This window comes from Alosa alosa, chromosome 1 (genome assembly GCF_017589495.1).
Source record: "Alosa alosa isolate M-15738 ecotype Scorff River chromosome 1, AALO_Geno_1.1, whole genome shotgun sequence".
In the NCBI taxonomy this organism is placed as follows: Eukaryota; Metazoa; Chordata; class Actinopteri; order Clupeiformes; family Clupeidae; genus Alosa; species Alosa alosa.
The window spans coordinates 24715745-24738678 of NC_063189.1; the positions used below are offsets into that span (position 1 = coordinate 24715745).

The window sequence follows — 22934 nt, forward strand, 5'->3', positions numbered from 1 at the left end:
GCGCCATGGCCTTTTAAGGAGACACTGACGGATGACACTGACGGATGGCTCTCTGACAGCTCCTCAGGACACTGATAGCGTGGGGTCTGCTCCAGAAAGGCATTCTCACTGATGTTCACTTCAATGGGATTTACTCCACTTTGTGCTTTTTATCATATTATGCTGTAAAATTAAAAGTTCTGAAAAGTAGTAAAAGTAGAAAGATTTACACCATTCTCTGTGTTACTGAATATTGTTGTATTACTATGTTGTGTATGGCATGTGGCAGATGCTTTTGTCCAAAGTGACTTACATTACTATTTCACCTTTCTGAGTGGTTGTGGTGGCTGTTAGATAGCACAGACTGCTATTCCTGTCAACAAAAAAGTTGTTCTTTGTTGTGTTGAGGTGCTTTGGTCTGGGCCTGGGTCCACGGGCCTGTAGACGGCTTCTCCAAGGGGTTGCCAAGGTGACCGGCGGCGGTGCCGAGTTCTTGAGTGATGATGAGAGGCTGCAACCGAAGGTGAGAGAGCAGCTTTCACTGGGGGAGACCTGCAGTGGTCCAAAGACCTCAAATACGTGTTGTGGTGATCATCAGTAAGCTAATTCATAATAAGAAATTAATACAAAGGGATAATCAGTTTCTCTCAGCCAATTACAATGTAAGGCAAGATCTTTGCGTTGTTAACATAACACAGTGGCTCCAGTTATGGCTTTAGATCTTCTTCGAACTACAAACTGACAAATAGTTGTCACATGTATGAATGTGAATACACATTTCCTCAGCTCATCAAATCCCTGAAGAAAGCTCTTGAGCCTGTCCTGACTGATGTTCGCATTGACTGGTATGTGCCTGACAATATGGAGGCTCTCCTTTCACCCAATGAAATCCCTCCACTCTACCCTGGCAGTCGTCTGATTGGCTACTGTACCTTGTATGATGTGGCGCCATTCAGAAGCAGGAAGAATGAGGTAAGGACGTACAGATATTGTTTTTAGATATCTCTGCAATGTATCTGTAAAATGTCTTGGTTTTGCATGTCCATTCTGATCAACATGTTGCTTCAGGATCACAAAGGAGGGGAAATTTAATTGTTGTTTGGCCTTAAATATCAACAAACCTTCTCGAAATTCATGGACTGTGCCTTTAATCTTCAACACCCCCCTTGTCCTTTAAGACAGTAAAAGTCCCCCTGCCCTGTGTCTCTTTCCCAGGTGAGAGGGCGCTCGTACCGAGGCGCGTCCCGCGGCTCCCTGGGCTCTGTGTTCGGCCAGGTGCAGGACGAGCTGCCCAATCCGTCTGAGGTGCTGCAGCAGTTCCTGGCGCTGCCGGGTGAGGAGGAGGACCTTGAGGAGGCCCTCAGGGAGATCTCCCGGGAAATCTCCTCCGAGTTCTCCTGCGCCAAGGCCTCCGACGTCGACAACAATAGCACAGGTGACAGCTCGTCTCTAGAACACACACACGCATATGACCCAGCAGGGTCGAAACGTTGTCTTTGTACATTAAATAAATGGGAGTCTAAAGCAGTGTTGCGGACATTATATATTTTGTCACCTGTTTCTCTTAGCCTTGGAGCTGGAGCCCTACAGTGACGTGCGGCAGCGGATCGAGGAGGCGTCCTACGTGCAGGACCAGTATGTTCTGACCCGCTGCTCCATCAGCAGCGACCGCGGCCTCCTCTCTGCCTCCCCTGCTGCCTCTGACTGGACCAGCCCTAGCCTGGACACAGGCTCCCTGCCCCAGGGCCTGGAGAGGGTGGCCCCCCCAGACACACGTGGCCTCTCTCGCTGGGAGTCCCCCTGGCAGCACACCCCTCCCTCGGAGAACACTGACCCCAGCCCTGGGAAGGTGGGGGTTTAGAAGGAACAGCAATGCCTAGTTTTACTGCACAAAAAACACATGATGTGTGTGTGTGTGTGTGTATAGATCGATAAATAGATAGATGTACTAATATATGGGGCTGTTATGACATTATCAGTGAATGTGAACGTAATGGTAATTAATTCCTCTACCTAAATGCCTATATCTGAGTCCACATTAGGTGTTGCTGTGGCTCAACTGATGGTTCTAATACCAGCCCAGAACATGGGCTTGTCTCCTAGGCAGCACACATAGACTACTAGTAATGATAAACTATATCTGCAACTTGAGTTGTTTTCGAATTGTTATGGCTCTGATAATGTCTTTGTTTCTTTGTGTGTTTGTTCACTGGCTCCCTGCAGGCTGGCAGGCTGGCGGAACGTGAGGAGTGTCGTCGCAGGCAGAGGGCGCTGGCGCGCTGTGCCATGTCTGCACGCAGCTTTTCATCTCCGCAGGGCGAGCTGGACATGCACCGGCTGCGGCGGGCCCTGGAGAAGGTCTCCTTCGACCAGGCGGTGGGCGGGCGGCTGGAGGAGAGCGACAGCGAGACGCAGCCCAGCCTCAGGGGAGCACTGTCTCGCAGGAGCTTGACCGACTCCAGTGAGAACACACACACACACACACACACACACACACACACACACACACACACACACACACACACACTCTGAACTAGGCAACCAAATGATGTCAACCCACCCACACATAAAGCAATAAAGCATGCACATCCACATATACACCAACAGTACACTGCAGGCTTTTGCCACAGGTAACACATACAATTGCCAAAAAACACTTTATCCTACACATTCATTACCTTCCTAATATTCATCCTCTCTCTCTTTCTCTCTCTATAGATGGCTTGCTTTTTCCAGCCTCCCCTCTGGATTGGGATGGCTTCACCGACCCGGAGTGCTTCTTTGCAGCCGCACCATCTGACGAGCCCCAGGCTCTGCAGGCCCGGTCCCTCATCCATGGCCTGCTGGGGGGCCGGCCCGTGTCCTGGGAGGTGGCTGTGGACCTGAGCCCACTCTGGGCCCCTCCGAGCCCCACACCGCCAGCAGCTGACCCCTGGGGAGAGATTGTGCATCAGCTGGCCGCTCGCTCTGTGATCCGTGACTTTGAGAACATGTCAGAAAAAGAATCCGACATCGAGCAAGGTGGGTATAAGCTGTTGTACGCCTCTTATTAACTTGCGACTCTCTACACCTCTGGCCTGATATCTCTATTTTACGTACGACATTTATGCAAAGAAAAAGTCCACACATGCTCAGATTGACATTAGCAACTGAGGCTAAAGAAAGAAAAGGGAAGTATTGCCCCCTGCTGTTGAAAAACACAAATGATTTATTTGAGTCCCAATAGGTCCCTTGACTGAACACACTGTGGAATACATACATCTAGGTTGTAACCTATACATATGTTTATTGTCCTATGAATTGAATGGGATGGGATAATAACTGAAATATTTATTTACTCTCTACCTGAAAATTATGTCGGTAAAAGCCTTCACTTTGAGTTCTGAGAAAGAACACATTGTTATGAAATGTAGTGCTACCAGTTATCAGTCACAACTGGCTAAAATCACCTGCCTGAAAATGTCTCCATGAAGAGCTCCCAGACATGTGTATATGCAGGCACTAGCATGTTAAGCATGACCTTATCTGACTCAGGGCAGCTCTGTCCTCCAGGGCCAATGAAAAGGTACAGGATGAAGGCCATTCAGACCAGTAAGAGCTGCAACATCATCTGCATGTATACGGCCTTCACCGCCACAGACTCCAGCAGCACCAGCACCAGCAAGGGCCTCAAGGACGCACCCCAACCCCTCAGCTCAGGTAGCACAGGGGTTATGGGCTCTTACTATACAAGCAGGATATAAAATGGTAACACATAGGTAATCATACACTATGGGTTTCCACAAGTATACAAGTATAACCATCATAATCATACATATATCTCAGTGCACATCTTTTATTGCCAACTTTTATTAATGTTGTGTTATAGTATTAGTATATTACGTTATGATTATATTATTACAATGTAATATACTGTATTGTTATATAATAATAAGAGGAAATTATTGTACTTGGGTTCTCAAAGTGTTGATTGGTGAGGGCCAATTCAGGAACCCAACATTAACTGAGGGCCACCAAAGGGGCGGGGGGAGAAAAAGAAAAAAAAAACTGGGAGAAAAAATCCCATTTGTAATCATTTTAATGACCAGGTTGCATCTCTACAGTTTATATTTACTGCATTAAACACATTTTAATTCATAACTGAGGCTAAACCTGGCAAAACTTGTGAAAATCTTAAGAAAAATTGCAATGCACACACAATCCCTGGGGTTCTTTACCCTCAACAGACAAACAGTTCTGGTTGCAGTCCATTTCAGGTACAAACTTATTTTGTACAACTTATTTAGAACAAACAGTCTCAGTGTGCCTTGCTTCTTATCAGCATAGGCCTTATTTAGGGCCAATTCCAGCTACCAAAGCACCACAGGAAAACCTGACGGCCACGAAACACCACTAAACAGAGAATCATTCTTTTCAAAGCACACAGTACAGTTGTACAGTTTTAACAGTTTTACAGATGTTATCAGATGTTATCGCGGGCCGCCAGAAATGTTTCCGCGGGCCGCCATTGGCCCCCGGGCAGCACTTTGAGAACCTATGAATTAAACAGTTGTAATTGTTGTAATGGCAGCAGGGGTGCGTTTCGGTGCGAGGCGCAGCTCCCACGCAGGCGGCAGCAGGAGGCAGAGGTCCTACTCGGTGGGTCTGGGTCGCAGGCCATCCAGCCGGGACAGTGAGGAGCTGGAGGACACCTTTACCTCCACAGGTACTGATGGCACGAATAAAGTGGCCTGAAGGGAGTTCCTGAGTGTCATTGGCCTCATGATCATGTACACTTCATTTCAGACCATTTCATTAAAATGGTCTGAAGCTTCCTTGTCAAAAAAATGTAAACCCAATGTGAATGATGGAAGAGTAAATCAAGCACGTATGACTTTGTTGAGGTTTCACAGAGTCGTAAACAGAGAGATATAATGCAGATACAGACACTGAGAAATCATATCTTGATAATAATAATTATTATAGCATATAATAATATATACAGTATCTCACAAAAGTGAGTACACTCCTCACATTTCTGCAAATATTTCATTATATCTTTTCATGGGACAACACTGAAAAAATGACCCTTTGATACAGTGTAAGGTAGTGAGTGTAAAGCTTGTATAACAGTGTGAATTTGCTGTCCCCTCAATAACACTCCTAAGTGAAAATGTCCAAATGTCAACATTTTGTGCGGCCACCATTTTTTTCCAGCACTGCCTTAACCCTCTTTCTTGGGCATGGAGTTCATCAGAGCTTCACAGGTTGCCACTGGAATCCTCTTCCACTCCTCCATGACAACATCCCGGAGCTGATGGATGTTAGAGACCTTGCGCTCCTTCACCTTCTGTTTGAGGATGCCCCACAGATGCTCAATAGGGTTTAGGTCTAGAGACATCAGGCTTCCGTATGTCACAGTGCATGCTGCCATTCATGGTTCCCTCAATCAACTGTAGCTCCCCAGTGGCTGCAGCACTCATGAAGCCCCAGACCATGACACTCCCACCACCATGCTTGACTGTAGGCAAGACACACATGTCTTTGTACTCCTCACCTGGTTGCCGCCACACACACTTGACACCATCTGAACCAAATAAGTTTATCTTGGTCTCATCAGACCAAAGGACATGGTTCCAGTAATCCATGTCCTTAGTCTGCTTGTCTTCAACAAACTGTTTGCGGGCTTTCTTGTGCATCATCTTTAGAGGAGGCTTCATTCTGGGATGACAGCCATGCAGACCAATTTGATGCAGTGTGCGGTGTATGATCTGAGCACTGACAGGCTGACCCCCCACCCCTTCATCCTCTGCAGCAATGCTGGCAGCTGTCATACATCTATTTTCCAAATACAACCTCTGGATATGACGCTGTTCTGAGTGGAACCTGTCCTGTTAAACCGCTGTATGGTCTTGGCCACCGTGCTGCAGCTCAGTTTCAGGGTGTTGACAATCTTCTTACAGCCTAGGTCATCTTTATGTAGAGCAATGATAATTTTTTTCAGATCCTCAGAGTGCTTTGCCATGAGATGAACTTCCAGTGACCAGTATGAGAGAGCGATAACACCATATTTAACACACCTGCTCCCCATTCACACCTGAAATCTTATAACACAAACGAGTCACATGACAAAGGGGAGGGAAAATGGCTAATTGGGCCCAATTTGGACATTTTCACTTAGGGGTGTACTCACTTTTGTTGCCAGCGGTTTAGACATTAATAGCTGTGTGTTGAATTATTTTGAAGAGACATACATTTACACTGTTATACAAGCTGTACACTGACTACTTTACATTGTACCAAAGTGTAATTTCTTCAGTTTTGAAAAGATATAATAAATCATCGCTAGATATAATAACCTCACCTCCATAGACTTATACTCCATGACTTCATATCAAATATTTTATGGCAAACTACCATATAAACACTCTCACTTGAATCAATCATCCTATAGCTGTAGATTCGTGGTGCTATGTTTTCCCTCTCCCCACCACAGACAGAGACGACACCCCCGCCTCCCCCTGCAGTCTGACCTCCTGGGAGAGCAGTAAGTCACCGTGGGATGGACAACACTGAGTCCTGGGTTACATAGATCAGAACATCTGCACTAGAGGACGGGATTTCATTTTATATCAACTGTGTTCCCTTAACTATACAAGTAACATATACTTGTAGAATGGTTATAGCAATATATACTCAGTTTAAGGATATTGTCAACTTGCATGTTAATAATGATGAGTTAAACTAGGTACTTATATGTTTGGTTCCAGAGCAGATGTGTTATGAGATCTAGTTAGCATACAGTATACATCCCCTGGATAAGAACAAGAGTAGCAATGAAATGTAACAAAAGATGACACAGTGATTGAACTGAATCATTTGCTGCTGTCGATGTGGAAAGACAAACCTGAAACAAATGAGCTCCCCAGCCAAAACTGTGGACTGTTGTCCATCGCTGGCATGAGTGTGTGTGCTTATGTGTGGGAGAGAGAGAGAGAGAGAGAGAGAGAGAGAGAGAGAGAGAGAGAGAGAGAGGCCGATGTGATGGATGATGATGTTAACAGTGCTGTCTCAGGTACAGGCCCCGCCGCTCACCCTGCCAGCCCCTCCGGCACCTCCACCCGCTCACAGCGCTCCATAGAGAGCCGCTCCGTGGAGAGCTTCTTCGGCTCCAGGTGAGACCTAATCACACCTTAACACCATAAAGGCTAGCGGTGGTTATCCTATGGTGCCACTCAAACTCTCTAGTGCTGTTGATCTATTATGATCCGTCAGCTATTTTCACAGGTCTGTGTGGTGAAATATGGATTAAAAGTGGTATTGCTTAGAGATAATGCTGAAATTTCCTTCCCAATGCAAATGCTTCCTAAAGGTGGGATTGAACATACACTATTGCCAAAAGTATTGGGTCACCTGCCTTAACTTGCATATGAACTTAAGTGACATCCCATTCTTAATCCATACAGTAGGGTTTAATATGATGTCGGTCCACCTTTTCCAGCTATAGCAGCTTCAACAAGCTTTCCACAAGGTTTAGGAGTGTGCTTAGATTATACAGCACAAAACAGTATACAGCACAAAACATTGGGGCAGCCGTGGCCTACTGGTTAGTGCTTTGGACTTGTAATCGGAGGGTTGCCGGTTTGAACCCTGACCAGTAGGAACGGTGGTTGAAGTGCCCTTGAGCAAGGCACCTAACCCCTCACTGCTCCCCGAGCGCCGCTGTTGTAGCAGGCTGCTCACTGAGCCGGGATTAGTCTGTGCTTCACCTCACTGTGTGCCGAGTGTGTTTCACTAATTCACTGATTGGGCTAAATGCAGAGACCAAATTTCCCTCATGGGATCAAAAGAGTATATATACTTATATACAGTACACAATTTACATTGCCTTCTTTGAGAGGGTAAAAGTCTAAAATGATGGTCAAACCTAGGCTCCCTTCTAATTCACACCATGTATGTATCCTTGTACTTTTGGTGCTTGCAGTCCATAACTGGGAGGACTGTAAATGCTCACCCTGTAGTACCAATGTTTGACCCTGTTAGACTGGTGTGTGTCTGCTCCTCAGGTTTAATCTGGGGAGGCTGATGTCCAGTAACGCCTCAGGAAGGCAGGCAGCCCTGAAGCCTCACTGTCTGTCTGCAGAGGCAGAGAAGCACACGGAGACAGACACCCCCAACTACCTGCCTCTGGTGAGTGGCCTCATGTACAGTATGTTGGGGAAAAAATGACCAATGTTATGACTAGGATCTTCATTAGCGGCACCACTGCTTGGCCATTTCTTTTTCGTGACTCTCAAGCTGTAGATGAGTTGCGATCAAGTGGGGCTGAGGTAAAGAAACAGACATCTGCAAATAGACAGTCTGTACCCAGCTCATGTACATCTAATGGAAAGAATATCAAAAGAGGAGTTTGACAGCTGGGAGTTCCCTCCAGATCTTGGAAGTGCAGATAAGAGAAGGAACATACCCTCTCATAGATTGTATGTAGCCAATTGTACTGCAGCCTTATGACCAATTAGTTTGGTTTCTCTACTGTGAATATATTGCATCTGTGTTGTCCTGTCTCCTTACAGGTGCATCTGCAGTTGGCTTCCGGTGCTTTCTGTCTGAACGAGTCCTACTCCGAGTGCATCCAGATCCCTCTGGAGCGCCTGAAGAGGGCGTCCCCGTACACCAGCCACCGCAGTAGCCTGAGCCCCCCCATCCGCTGCACCTCTCCCCCAGTCAACCCAGAGGAGACGCCAGCCCCAAACCAGGCTCCAGCTCCAGCCCTGGCCCCTGGCTTCACCAGGGTGTCTGCAAGGCCCAGTGTGGGGCGCTGCCTTGGGGCCGACACTGTCCTCTCTGAACCCCTCAGCTCGGAAGAGGGCTCCCCGGAGCTGGCTGGTGGGGTCCCCCAAGCGGACAGCGGGCGCGGGTCGGAGACGGATATGTGCGAAGCCTCCCTTCTGGAGCCTGCTGAGCTGCCAGGGGATGTGGTGCTGGCCCAGGTGGAACTGGAGAGCCTGAGCTGGGCCACAGCGGTGGCCTTGGCCTGGCTGGAGCACCGGTGCGCCGGCTACTTCGTGGAGTGGGAGCTGATTGCCGCCAAGGCGGATTTCTGGCTGCGTGGCCAGCTGCTGCCCGAAGGACTGGACCTGGCGGGGCTTAAGGCGGCCGCACGGCAGCTGTTCCTGCTGCTGCGCCACTGGGACGAGAACATCCAGCTCAACATGCTGTGCTACAACCCCAACAACATGTGATCCACGCTATGCTATGCTGTGCTACAACCCCAACAACATGTGATCCACGCTATGCTATGCTGTCCTACAACCCCAACAACATGTGATCCACGCTATGCTATGCTGTGCTACAAGCCCAACAACATGTGATCCACGCTATGCTACGCTGTGCTACAACCCCAACAACATGTGATCCACGCTATGCTATGCTGTGCTACAACCCCAACATGTAATTCATGCTACGCTATGCTACAACATAGATATTATAAAAGGTAGATGCCGCATTGTACTCCAGAACATATGTAAATAGTGCCACCTTCATGGTGGGGTCAAAAATCACTGGAGGTCAATGGAGAAACTGAAAGGTGGAAATCAGACAGGTGTCTCTGATTGCCGGCAAGTGTTGCCCATAGAGAGTAAAGTGTTTGCCCCCAGCAATAGAACTTGACGGACAATGCGGTATCTAGCTTTGTAATATGCATGTGCTTCAACCCCAATATGTGATCCACTCTATGTTATGCTATGATTCCTACTATGGTGTGCTGCTGCTTCACCCTCAACAACATAAAGGTGAAGTTTCTGCAGCTCTATGCCTCAACTTTACTGCTGCAACCTTAGTAGCATGATAAAGCACATGGGGTTCCAGCTACCACACCACCTGCAACCCCAAAAACAAGCTTTTCTATGCTGCTACTAGCAAACGCAATGTCATGCTACTGCTGTGCTATGCTACTGTGACAACCACATAAGACTAGCCACAATCCTCAGGCTATGTTCCTGCCATGTGTGATCCGGGCTACACTAAGCCTACGACTAGGATACATGATTAAGGCCATGCTTCTGCATTCTTTTTCTTTTGTTTTTACTTTAGAGGCGTTTGCATTCAATTGACATAGGACAGCAGAGATTGACAGAGCATGAATGGGGAGAGTAGAGGGAGTAGAATCGGCAAATGGTCATTGGGGTAAACGGGCACTTAAGCCCTACTGTGGTATGGGTGCTACCGTTTGCACTACAGCTGCCCTCAGGTCCTAGCCTGATGAGCCAGACCCACATGCCAGTAGGGTGCGTCTAGATTTCTAGGCTACTTAAGTCCTACAATGCCTCAAATGTGACTCAAAGTATCCTACTGCTGCAAACCCATTGCCTTGAGATTCAGGCTAATTAAGTGCTATTCTTATATTCACAGGCTACATTTGTTCACATCAATCTTTAGATCTTTTTCCAACTTAATTTGTTTCCTTGATTTTTTAACTAGGTGGAAGAAATGTACTTTATATTACCGTATTTTCCGGACTATAAGTCGCACCGGAGTATAAGTCGCACCAGTCAAAAAATGCGTCATGAAGAGGAAAAAACCCTTATACTGTATATAAATATATATGTTGCACCTGAGTCGCAGGACCAGCCAAACTATGAAAAAAAGTGTGACTTATAGTTATTAGGAAAATACGGTACTTAATTTTAAGTTTTTGACACTTTGCTGTCACTTTTGACGAATTGCTGTTAACAAACTGACAATCAATTAGGAATCACATCACTGCCAAAGAGGAAACACTCATTCATTCATCCATCTGACACCACTTCTAAAAGTGATTCTCACAACCAATGCATACAAACACATCTTGATTTATACTTTCAATGTCACATATAAATGTATGTTTGCTTTAGACTTTTTCATACAGACTACTCAAATAATTTTTCATCAGCTTGTGTTTCATGTACAACCATGCAACACACACATTGTAAATGAGGACTGAGATTTTCTTTCTTTTTTTTTTAATCTTTACACAGCTATCAAATAAAAGCAAAAACTCAGGTCTACGTTTGGAATCAGCTGTGGATGTCATGCAAATCAATCACACACTCCACACAAAATGTCAATTAACTGCCAGTCAACACAAACGCCCTAACCAAAGTAAATCACCTAGTCTAAATGGTTACCAATTCACAAGCAACATATTTTTCAGAAATACGTCCTATATTCATAAATCCTACTCCAGTTCAAAGAACATTAAGCAGAAAGGCTGTTTGACTAAACTCTGAAATCTGCCTTTGCAAATGCTTTTGCAACAGTAGCCAAATACACATTCAACATACTGAATGTACCTGTACATGCACCTGCTGGGGGAGGGAGGGCGGTGGTATAAGGTTTTAAAAAAAAAAAAAAAAAAAAAAAAAAAAAAAAAAGTCAGCTTAATTTGCAGTAAACTTCAGAAACTCCCTGATATAATTAAATACATTATGCACATATAAACCACTTTTTGGACGGTTTCTAAAATAATGTGTATTTATCAATGTTACAGTAACAGAAACATGATATTGCTAAAGACTCTTTGGCTACACGCCGTTCACATTGTTTAAAATCATCACTATGGGGTTCATACCCCAAATGTAAAAGCAATACCACACAGCAAAAATATAATGAAATAAGAAAATATACAAAAGGACAACTACTCCTCCTTATAATGGCCATCAAGGAACAAAACCAAAAACACCCTCCTCATCTTACATTTAAGAATACCGTCAATTCCTTTAGTCCTGAGAGTTCTCATAGCCACCCCCTCAGACACAGGTTAAAGCTGTACCTTACAGTGGTCCAAAAACACCCTTTGGATTCAAATGAAAACAAAAACGAGACAAACCCAGGAACAGCTTCAGAAGATGTTAACGGCTGTACTGATTTGGTAAGACTGGTGTTCACCCCATTGGGTCCCTCAGCTTCCTACTGGTCATCTTGACCAATAAGAAGCAAGTAAAGGGCGGAGGGAGGGGGCACAGCTCTGTGTCTTGCCCTCCGTCGCTTTCAGGGTGGGGACGGTTTAGTGGGGTTTGGCAGGTTGGTAGGTGAACTTTGACCTCAGCGGCGCTTGGCCTTCTCCTGGGCAGCCGGGGTGGGGTTGAACCACAGGCACAGCAGGGCAATGAGGTGGCACACATGCAAGGAGAGGGAGCTGTAGTTGGTGGAGGGGTAAGTGTTCCACGACAGCTCGATCAGCCCAAGGATCAGTACCCTGCAACAGAACAACCAGAGACAACGGGAAACCATTTCAATCATGATGGATGAGGTGTAATAGATTATGTATGCATGTAGTTTAATAGCCACATGACCAAGGCTGATGGATTTTTCTTTCAGTACAGTGTGTTAAAATCTGCACCCCAATTCATACACTGAATACACAGTCAGGGATGAGCTCCTGGGTGCTCAGTCTGCTTCAGTGTGATGATGAATGATGTAAAAAAATGGTCCAAAAGCGCTCTTTCAAACTTCATTCATTATGTTATCTGTTCTCTAGAATACATGGATGCCCATCATCTGTGCTTATAAACTTTTTATGTTCTAGGGCTAAGAGACACAGCCACATAAAACACACACACACACACACAGTTCCTGTGCTCCTCACCTGAGCAGGTGGGCCATCTTCTTGACTCCTCCGCTCCACAGTAGGTAGGGCAGTGTGTGGAAGTACCACACGTAGAATTGGTAGTGCAGCGAGCGGCTGAAGCACATGCCGATGAAGTTAGAGGTGAAGAGCACCAGAACCACCTGTGAAGCCATGTTAAGGAACCCGCACTTCAGATAGAGTGTAACACACTTTTTAAAGTACCAATAAACACCAATCACCATTAAACATAGCTGAGCATGTGTCATGGAGACCAGTTTGGAGGCGAGCTGTTTATTATACAAGCTGAGCCTCCCCAGCATCCCCAGTTGGACTGCATCAGACATTAGCATTGTTACTAAAGGCTGCTTGTTACTAATTTAGCATTATTTACGAAATGCTGCTTGCTGACTTGTTTCTTACCACACAGGTCACAAACACTCCTATACTCAGGAAAGTCATCCATGTAGGACCTGATTTTCAGCCTAGTACTAGTTTAAATTCATGTGGAACTCAGGTAGAACCTGACAAATGATGGCCTTGGCCCAATCCCAAAGTCCAGACTCACAGACTTTGCTGCGCGTTCTCGCGAAATTCGTAAGGGCTTAGGGCTGTCCCAAAGTCATATTTCAAAGGGCGTGAGGGTTTGAGTACACACTTACCAAGCCCTTTCCGTGAGTCTGCATCAGTGCAGACTTCACCAAAGGGAATTACCCACAGTTCAAAGCATTGTGACGTTTACCGCGGAGACCATAGGGAAATCCAGAAATGACAAAGGTAAACAACAGCACGACTCACGACCACGTAACGGAACATTTAGAAAAATGTGAGCAGCAACCAACAACAACAACACGTTTTACAACACGAAAATTCCCAAACCGGCAAGTGTCAGCAACATCTTTGTTATTAAACGTCGTCAAGGTAACATGCGATCTTGTGAAGTGCTGTCCCAATCCCATTTATACCTATCTGGGCATTTCCATACCCAGGCCAATTGAAGGCCTTGCTGAGCACATGTGGCCTCACACACTCACTCACTTAGCACCTGAGATCAAGTAAGTCTGTGAGTCTGTTAGTCCTTAGTCCTCAGGGCTCACTTTGGGATTGGCCCCTTGAAGCACATGGATGGTTGAAAACAGTAAGGATATGATCAGAGGTAAGTTTCTGAGCTGGGACATCCCTTGTAGCAGGGTCCTTCAGCAAAGCCAGCATGCTCTCTCCAGGCCTGAATAGCAAGAAAAAGCATTTATCCCCAAACACAATTCTACCTGAAACAACAGCAGACACAACTCACACTTTTAAGCGAATAATCATAATCATTATCAAAATCATTACATTAATGGTCTATAAAAATCTGTTAGGACTTCAGCAGCAATCTAGACAAATCAGACAAATAAAACATAGTGCAATGAAGCAATGTACTGAAACATTGATACAAATGACTTGATTATCCAATGTAGGGTTGTATGTGTGTGTATGTATGTGTGTGTGTGTGTGTGTGTGTGTGTGTGTGTGTAAATCACCTCTTCCACCGGCGCCAGGCAAACAGCGCCAGCGTGATCAGGTGGGAGAGCAGCAGCACCAGGTGAAAATATCGGTTGAGGAAGAGCCACTCGGGCAGGAAGCGCCAGTTGACTGTCCACTTGAAGAGGAACTGCCGGCCCAGGTCAAAGGCCCGACTCATGTAGCCCACAGGGTTCTCCAGCAGGAAGGGCAAGCCCAGCAACAGCTGTGGGCGAGGAAGGGACACGTGTTTGCTGACGTGGCACTAAGAGTATGTTTGGACAGAAGGGTGGCAGGTGTGTGTGTGTGTGTGTGTGTTTGTCTGTTATGGGGGGTGTTGTGGGGTGAAAGATGACAGCACAGTAATCAGACGCCACACGGCTGTGTCCAGAGTGTCTGAAGGCCTCACCTGGATGGCGGCACAGAGAGTCAGTTTAGGGATGGTCTTCATCAGACCAAACTCTGACAGGAGGAGGAAGAGCAGGCCAGGGGCAAACAGGAGGACGTTCATCTTCACAGACACAGCTAAACTGTCCACAGGAGAAATAAGCAGAGAACATGGGTCACAACTCAGCATCCATTATCATGGAAACTACTAAATGGTCCACAAGATCAGACAGCAAACAACATGAGCCAGAGACCAGAGCCACTAGCACCTCTTCAGCTTTCTCTTTGTCTGGCTTTACTAATGGTACTTGCCTGAAGATTCCACAGCCCAGGGTCCAGCGTCCATCCAGGAAGAGGTTAACAGCGCCAAAGAGGAGCATCATGGCCACAGGGTCATTGAAGAGACGCAGTACAAAGATGGAGTGAATGCGGTACGATGCACAGCACACAAAGAAGAACACGTATGGAGGAACCTACAAAGATCACAGGGCAGCAGAGACAGGGGGCGGGAGGGCATCAGTCACAGTCAGGAAAGTACTAGAATGTAAGTACCAGTAGTAAACATCAACATACAACTGCACAATCAACTATAAAACATTTTTTTAAGTTTCACACACAAATACTTGATTGAGAATGAGATGACATAAAAACGTGGTAGGCCTACCTTTTTAGTGCGGTTGTAGATCCGAAATACAAGCAAAAGGGTGATCAGGTAGAAAACAGCAAAAATATACTGCCCAAGTCGGATGTTCGCCCCATGGTCAGTGGCGTAGTATAATGCAGTGAAGATGTAAACAAAACCAGCTGGGTACCTGCATGCAACACGTAAAAAAAACAACCGTAAGAGACCGGAGGTGTGCAACATCACCTTTACAGGAGATTTCCTCCTAAGGAGACTTTGTATAGAAATTTCATGATTATAATTGTGGCAGAGGTAGAGAGCTGGCACCCCACCAAAGAGCAACATCCAGCACCGTGGCTACTGTACAGAAGATGCAGGTTTAAGCCCAGGTAGGGTAGTCAGTCTCTCTCTCTGCCACAGTGAGCCACCTAACAGCACAACTTACACCAGTGGCCCCGTATCACCCTTGAGTTGTGTATAGTCGTAAGTCCCATTGATGACTCCTTCAACCTCATCCATGTAGGCCTTCCAGTCAATTTCTGTATCTGCAATGAACATATCATCACATTTAATTAGATTATGTCTGAGAAATGTGAGTTTTCATCAGCATGTAATAAGATGAATAGTTGGTGTTGTTTAAATATGGTTATATTGGCCTACAGTAGCTTAAAGTTAACTTTCATGGTGCCTTATAACTTAGATAATACAGTGTATAGCAATGCAAAGTTGTTAAGATCCATAACGCAGAAAACAATTGCAGCCTACGTGTTTACATTGACTGGGAAATGGTGGAAATACAGGATTAAACTAGACTAGACTCCTGACATTTGGGGAATAAAAGTTTAGTGTTGTCACTGTTACCCTAGGTTTATGGGCTTACATGCTGACTAGCTAGCTAGCAAGCAAGCAAGCTAGCTACTTACATGCAACTTTTTGAATGACCCATATGTTGACACCGATTTCCAAAAACCAGAGGAGTGCTGTAACTAGCAAAGTGTATTCCGCTTTGAATAATATGAGATGCTTCTCCTGCCATATTGTGCGTAATGTTGCCCATAATCGAGATGTGGCACCGGCAGACTTCTTCTTTCCGACTACTGCCATTTCAATATACGTGGAGCGTGGAGGCCATACAGACAGCAACACGCGTAAGCTCTAAGCAGCTGCGCAGTGAAGAAGTGGAGTTTGACGGATGGTCACGTGACATGGGAGAACGTCGCCACGTGACTTATCCTGGCTCACCTCCTTATGTGGAAGTAGGTTGACAGTCTACGCTCACAACAAACGTCAATGTTACAGGTCAGTTGTGAGAAGTTTGTAATCTAGTTATCCAGAGAACATCTTGCAAATGTACAGTGTTGTGTTCTGTTTTATTGTTCCAGTCTTGTCTTTTGAGGATAATTAATGATCTTGCAATGGTAGGTGGCTAGCTAGTGCACCTGCTGGCTAGCAAGCTAACATGGACAGCTGCTTGCTTATTTAGTTAGGGACAGTTGCAGTTGCAGTGCGTGACAAAGAGAGGCTTTAGAGAGAAAATGTAGCTACTCAGTTTTCGCTAGGTTAGTTACAGTAAACAGTAAACTCTAACGCGATTCACATTTATTGCACGATGTTGATTACAAATGTTTTGGACTCAGTTGTCAGGTGTAGCCATTTACTCAAAGCATTTGAAAGAGTTGTTTGCAAAACCCTGCAAAAACCATGGCAGAGAATAAATGTCACATACTTGGACAGGTCAAAGATGTAATGCATATTTTATTGATGTTTTATATTCAAATGATCATGCTCGTGCATCAAACATGACGTTACGTTATGAACTTGCTGGATGTGGAATGTTGGTTTTGTTCCACAGTGTCGTGGGATGAAAGGACAGTAAAAAGTTCTAGATGATGGAGGATTATCCATTAAAAACTTTGGAGATCGTTTGTCTTGGGTCAAGCCTTGCTCTCTCTGGTCTCTTCTATTACATCTACAGGAAGAAACGGAAAACGGTGGACAAGCTCAATGTCAGTTCCCAGTTTGTTACTCTGGTCATATTCCTTTCATTCTATCACTGCAAGCAAGAACATGTTCTGTTATGTGATAATAAAATGATGATTTGTGTTTTACAGGAAGCACCACAATTAGCACTAGATGAAGAACTGGCAAATCTTCTCAATCAGGCCCCTGGGAAATGCCTGCAATATGTAGTCATTGAAGGTAATCCCATGCATTTTAGTGGTTGCCTTTTATATAGCACTGGTCAGCTTAACTGGCAGTCCACTCGCATGAGACTGATTTTCATTACTCTGCAGCTTTCGAAGCTGCTGCTGCATTTAGCTATTTAGCTATTTTAAAACACATATGTTTGGATGTAGCGATAATGCCATAGATGTTATAATAGAGATCACGTGTATATCCATTTAAAGTCTGTGGCCCAAGGAAAGGTTCACCCAGAATAAGTTTGCAGTGCACATAGCAGAACTGGTCAGCGGTTACACACAGAGGAGTGCCTGTCAGAATTCAGTTAGAGACTTTATAATGAGGAGACAAAGCATTCAAAGAATCCTCCATAGAAAAGTATGAGGTTAGTTTGTAACACCAATATGACAGTTGTCTACATATATTCCCGCCCCTTCCTGTAATGTAAGTAACCAACCACATTCTTGCCTTGCTCAAGGGCACAACGGTGGAAGCCGTGAATTGAACCGACAACTTTCTGGCTACTGCACGCTAGCCCAGCTCCTTAACCACTACACTACCACTGCCCTATGCTGTGTGTATAATATCAATGCATGGTATGACCACTTATATCAAGCAGAAACAACTGAATAGTTTGAAACATCTCTGCCTTCTCTAGTAATTTCCCCCCAATTTCCACCTTTGGATCTCATGTTGGTAGAAAATGATGTAATGGCATTGTAAATTAATTATTGGTGGCCTGTGAGTGACCATCATTTGGTCCCATATATGTGGCAATGCATAAGTGTGTGCTTGGCAGGCGCGGTGCAGCCGATAGGTGAGCCCCTGAGGAGCCAGTTCCAGGAGGCCAGTGTGGGCGTCATTCAGAAGCTGGTGCTACGGGAGCACAAGCTAGTGTGGAACAGCCTGGCACGCACCTGGTAAAGAACAGTTTTGTGTTTACGTTGCTGTCAGCCTGCTGTATAGGAATACCAGGTGTGGGCACCCGATCTGTGCCGCCTGCCTGATCCGTTCAGCGCAATGCGCGTAAGTGCTCCGCCAGAAGGCATCGATTTTTCTGCCCGATCTGGACCACTCAAGCGTTAAATCGCTTGACAGTCAAATGGAACAATAGATATTAGACACGGAGCAACAACCACGTTGTTACATGAGGAAGAGGTCAAACGGGAATGTCTTTGTGTTGAGTTATGCTGTTCACACATCGACTTCGTCAATGAAGTGCTGACTAACGATCCAACCCACATTTGTAACGTTTGTGTGTTGTTCTTTGTACAAGAGTAACAGAACAAGAGCAAGTAGCCTATTCTCATAGGCTGTTTTTCTCGCCAACACTGCACTGTAATAAAAGACTAAAAGGCCTATGTATGATCACAAAATAGGCCCATTTAGCATTCGATCACTTCCTTTTTCTGTTGAAATAACCATACACCACAACATCTTTGTCTTAAATATCTTGCTAAGCAGCACGGCTAAACTAAAAAAGTGGCGCAAGCATAGAACAGATCGGGCAGTGTCATAAATTGTAGTAAAACAGGATTACCATCTGCACATGTGTGAACGTCTTGCACCTGCACACAACGGATCGGGTACCCGCACCAGGCTTTGAGTACTGTAGGTCTTTAATGCAACAGTTGAACTGAATGTATCCAAGGAAGAACAGCATTTGTATGAGTTTCTTTGCCACTGAGTGGTGAAGTGGGATGCAGTAATGCAATGCAATGCAATAATTATTCTTCCCTCTCTGCCTTTCACATTCTCTTTTCTTCATTTCTCTCACTCTTTCTTTTGCCACCTTTCTCTTTATTTCTCCCTCAAACGCTCTCTCTCCGTGTCTCAGGACGGACAGCGAGCGCGTGCTGCACCAGCGGGTCAACGCCGTGCCCTTTAACATGGTGGGCTCGGGCCAGGCGGCGGTGCGCGTGCTGTGCCCGCTGGAGGCCACAGGCCCCGAGATGGAGGTGATCCACGAGAAGTTCCACCAGGCCACCTACGGCTTCACTGACCTCATTGGCCAGTACCTGAGCGGGGAGAAGCCCAAGGGACAGCTGGAGACAGAGGAGATGCTGAAGGTTCGTATGAATTAACCCGCTTCCCTCACTGCTCTCCCCTGTACATCGCTCCACCCTCAGAGCTGGGCTATCTGAAGGTGTTCCTTGATTCTGTGGATGACATGATCTGCTTTCCTCCGTTTCCGTCCCCCATCGCTCCGCTACCCTCTAAATCCCCTTCATTCCCTCTAATTGGCTGACTTCAAGCAGATGGGCCTCCCCTTCGATCTGGATTGTTGAAAGTGATTCTTGATTCTCTGAACTATCTGCTTGCCCTTTTGACCCTCTTACCTCACTTCCTGTATCTGCCATGCCCTTTGTATTTGTAATGGGCCAGCTTCAAGCCACCCAGCTGATCTGGCTTCTGCTCAAGGCCCCTTCCTGTTAAAAGGACGTTTTTTTCCTGGCCACCATTGCTTTCTACTGGCTCCATGGGGGTTCGGGCGTTGGACTTAATAGTGCCTTGAGACTGTATCTGTCATAAATGCTTTAATGTAATTTAATGAAACACAACTGTATTGTGTTAAGGTGGGTGCAGCGCTGACCGGCGTGGGCGAGCTCATCCTGGACACGGACCGGGCGGTGAAGCTGCGTCCGCCGGCCGATGGCTCCGAGTACTTCTTGAGCACGGGCGACTTTGAGACACTGCGGCTGGAGCAGGAGGGCCAGGCGCTGGTGTGGCGCGCGCTGGCGGCGACGTGCGCCCTGGCTGGCGTGGCCGTGCTGCTGTGGGCGGCGCGGCGCTACTACCGCCGCCTGCAGGTCAAGTGGGAGCGCGAGCGGCTGCGCCGGGAGTTTGAGCGCCTGGACACCCGTGCCGGCCGGGCGACGTCGCCATCGTCGGCGAACGGAGGAGAGGAGGAGGAAGGCGAGCCGGAGCCGCTGGAGAACGCCTGCGTGGTGTGCCTGAATAACCCGCGCAGCTGCGTGCTCCTGGACTGCGGACACGTGTGCTGCTGCTTCAGCTGCTACCAGGCGCTGCCCCAGCCCACCTGCCCCATCTGCAGGCAGACCATCACGAGGGTTGTGCCCCTCTACCAGGTCTGACCCACACACACACACACATGGGGACTCAAGAAGGACTGGATGAAGGTATGCATCCTAACTCCTACCATGGACATGTACTGTCTCTCTTTCATACACACATACTGTAGGGCTAAGCGCTCATCACTAAAGAGGTGTATTTGTAGAGGGAGCCTGACCTGGTTGACAGATGTCAGAGGCAAAGAAACATATATAACTATATAATTTCTCTTTACATACCATGTAGGAAACACACACGGTACACAAAGAGGGACTGAGTAAACATAACGTAAATATTTAAGCATGTGTAGACATACACATACACACACACACGTACGTACAGTATGTGTGCAAATACTACTAATAATGTCCATCTGCACACCTGTTGGGACTGATTTCTGTAAATAGTGTCAATTCATGGCGGCTGTGCATTTAATGCAGTAGGCACTGTAATATGTCTTGTGTAATAGTTCATGACGGACCATACGCACAAATTCTGCATCTGTCAAATGTGAATTTACAGTAGAATGGTTACATCAATCTTACTCACTTAAGTATTGGGACCTTTTCTCTCAAGAAATGTATTTGTAGATACCAGTAACTTAAGAGGGTTGTACACTTCCCCCTTCCACCTTTAAAATCTTCTAGAGATGTTATTTTCATACAATCGTGAGCTTTGTGCCTTAATTTGTTAATAAAAATAGCTGCTTTATGACATGCTGATTGTCTATGCACCATGTTTCAGATGGATACTGATTGAAAGCTCTGTGTTATATTTCCGCTGGAGAGTTCTCAGCTTGGCTATGGCATATTTACAGAGCTCTAGGACTGGGTGCTCTCTATGGACTTTTGAATAAAACATCTCAGATCTGACTGACTGTGATGGCTTCCTTGTTAATGCCAAATGCACTGCCTAAAACAGGGGTCTCAAACTCAAATGAGCCGGGGGCCACTTCTGCCAACGTCATCTGATTGAAGGGCCGGCTATGTTGGGCAGAGGGTCGAAATAAGCATGGTATGCTTAGTGGACACCGTCGTATAGCCTACACGCAAAGACGCACCTCCATTCACAGACGCACCGTGACGATCACTGTCAATAGTTTCTTGCGTGGCATAAGAGTGAGGCTGAACGGATTGTCTTAAACAGGTGGGTTGGTGGGGTCAAACGGAACTGTCAATCTCCAAAGGGGTCACACGAGCAGCAAAATCCAATCCCTCTGGAGTTCCAAAGCCAACAGCTGCACCAGAGGGTTGAAGTAGAGCGAAAGGCCAAACGTTACTAAGCAAGAATATTTGGCTGCACTGCCCCGGTGAAACACATTTGCTTTCTGTCTGTTACCGCACTTGACTTGAGATCGTGGAAAATACTCCTACCACTCAAATATACGCTGAGGGCAGCAGTTACCACAGTGCTTTTGCTTTTGTGCTGAGCAGGCCATACAGTATATGCATTCGGGGTCATTCATTGCTGGGCCGGTTTGCATTAGTCAGAGGGTTAGGCTATGTTGAGTAAAAACAAACGAAAATGGCTTAATTTGCCGACGCGTTCATTTGTATGCCTTCGGTGTAGCCTAATTGCTGTGTACAGTAGGCCTATCCGTACACTCAGGGGTGTCAAACATAAGGCCCGGGGGCCAGATCAGGCCCGCCAGCAGGTTTCATACGGCCCCCCAGATGTTTTGGGTAGGAAGGGAAAATTAGAAAAAAAGATATTCACATCCAGTTGTCGTCAACAATGTGTAATAAGCAATATCTCTATGATATGATAAATTGATTAAACCTAGCACTACAAACCATCCTCAGGAAGGAAGAAGCAGAAAAACTAACATGGAAGCAGGGCATTTCAAGAGAGAAAGAGCCACACTAATATGACCTCATAAGCATCCTTAAAAATATTTTTGTTGCAGTAACAGCCAAAAATAAAAATGGGTCGGTAATATTTTTTTTTTTCAAGATTATTTTGTGTACTTGTTTGCTCATAAGTGATATAATCAAACAACACTGATACTCCATGCAGAAAAAATGATAATGACCATGACAATGGCTCTGTTTCTAAGGAAGTTCCCCGTCGTTCAATTAAGTTTCGTTAGGTCTCATTTGATACCAACAACCGCCCACTACCCATGTTTAATGACATCGATAGCAATCCGCGGTTTCTTGATCAACTGCGCAGCAAATTATCAGAGTTTGACACCCCCCCTGCGCCCATATTTTGAGAAATAGACCATTAAAATAACACCGTTAAGAGTGCCAAGTAAAAGCGTTATTTTGTGTGGAATGAAACGAAGCGTAGGCCATAGTGTGGCATGCGTAAAACCAATTTACGCCACAGGTTACCACACGTTTGCATGTAGGCACAGCCACGTTTGGACTATGGCATCACAATTTGTATTGGTTGTTTAGAGTAAAAAAACAATCGGTCGGTATTAACGCTTTACAACCGGCAAGTCGGTCGGACTAAAAGGGGAAAAAATAAATATTTGGGTCTGGTTCTAAATTGACAGGGTCATCTGGCCTATCAAACAACACTGCATAACAAAATGTTTTGGTCTTTTTTTTTTTGAGGTGAAGCACATGGGTAAGATATTATAGCCTACTAAACGCTAAT

General features: G+C 45.9%; 3 protein-coding genes across 4 annotated transcripts in view; 2 read left to right on the forward strand and 1 right to left on the reverse strand.

Moving 5' to 3' along the window:
• The window catches only part of vwa5b2 (von Willebrand factor A domain containing 5B2), a 23559-nt gene extending 12556 nt beyond the window's left edge, over positions 1-11003 (forward strand). Inside the window, exons 11-22 of one of the 2 annotated variants that reach the window (XM_048238242.1) lie at positions 388-502; positions 766-951; positions 1195-1414; positions 1548-1828; positions 2203-2440; positions 2698-3000; positions 3532-3678; positions 4550-4684; positions 6455-6505; positions 7034-7133; positions 8025-8148; positions 8532-11003. In XM_048238242.1, coding sequence (XP_048094199.1) covers positions 388-502; positions 766-951; positions 1195-1414; positions 1548-1828; positions 2203-2440; positions 2698-3000; positions 3532-3678; positions 4550-4684; positions 6455-6505; positions 7034-7133; positions 8025-8148; positions 8532-9200 — 2569 coding nt within the window. In that variant the 3' untranslated portion in view covers positions 9201-11003. The remainder of the gene's footprint in view (positions 1-387; positions 503-765; positions 952-1194; positions 1415-1547; positions 1829-2202; positions 2441-2697; positions 3001-3531; positions 3679-4549; positions 4685-6454; positions 6506-7033; positions 7134-8024; positions 8149-8531) is intronic. The other variant, XM_048238248.1, reaches the window with a different exon arrangement.
• A 19-nt stretch (positions 11004-11022) lies between these two features.
• Positions 11023-16248, reverse strand: alg3 (ALG3 alpha-1,3- mannosyltransferase). The gene is made up of 9 exons (XM_048238789.1): positions 15998-16248; positions 15520-15619; positions 15117-15264; positions 14765-14925; positions 14475-14595; positions 14086-14291; positions 13711-13787; positions 12584-12728; positions 11023-12193 (listed from the first exon to the last, which is right to left on the reverse strand). The coding sequence occupies exons 1-9, from the start codon at positions 16176-16178 to the stop codon at positions 12040-12042; spliced, it is 1293 nt and encodes a 430-aa protein (XP_048094746.1). The 5' UTR covers positions 16179-16248; the 3' UTR covers positions 11023-12039.
• A 33-nt stretch (positions 16249-16281) lies between these two features.
• On the forward strand, positions 16282-21199 carry mul1a (mitochondrial E3 ubiquitin protein ligase 1a). Its single transcript, XM_048238895.1, has 6 exons — positions 16282-16373; positions 16927-17080; positions 17186-17273; positions 18055-18175; positions 19093-19324; positions 19832-21199. The coding sequence occupies exons 2-6, from the start codon at positions 16961-16963 to the stop codon at positions 20348-20350; spliced, it is 1080 nt and encodes a 359-aa protein (XP_048094852.1). The 5' UTR covers positions 16282-16373; positions 16927-16960; the 3' UTR covers positions 20351-21199.
• The last annotated feature ends 1735 nt before the right edge of the window (positions 21200-22934 follow it).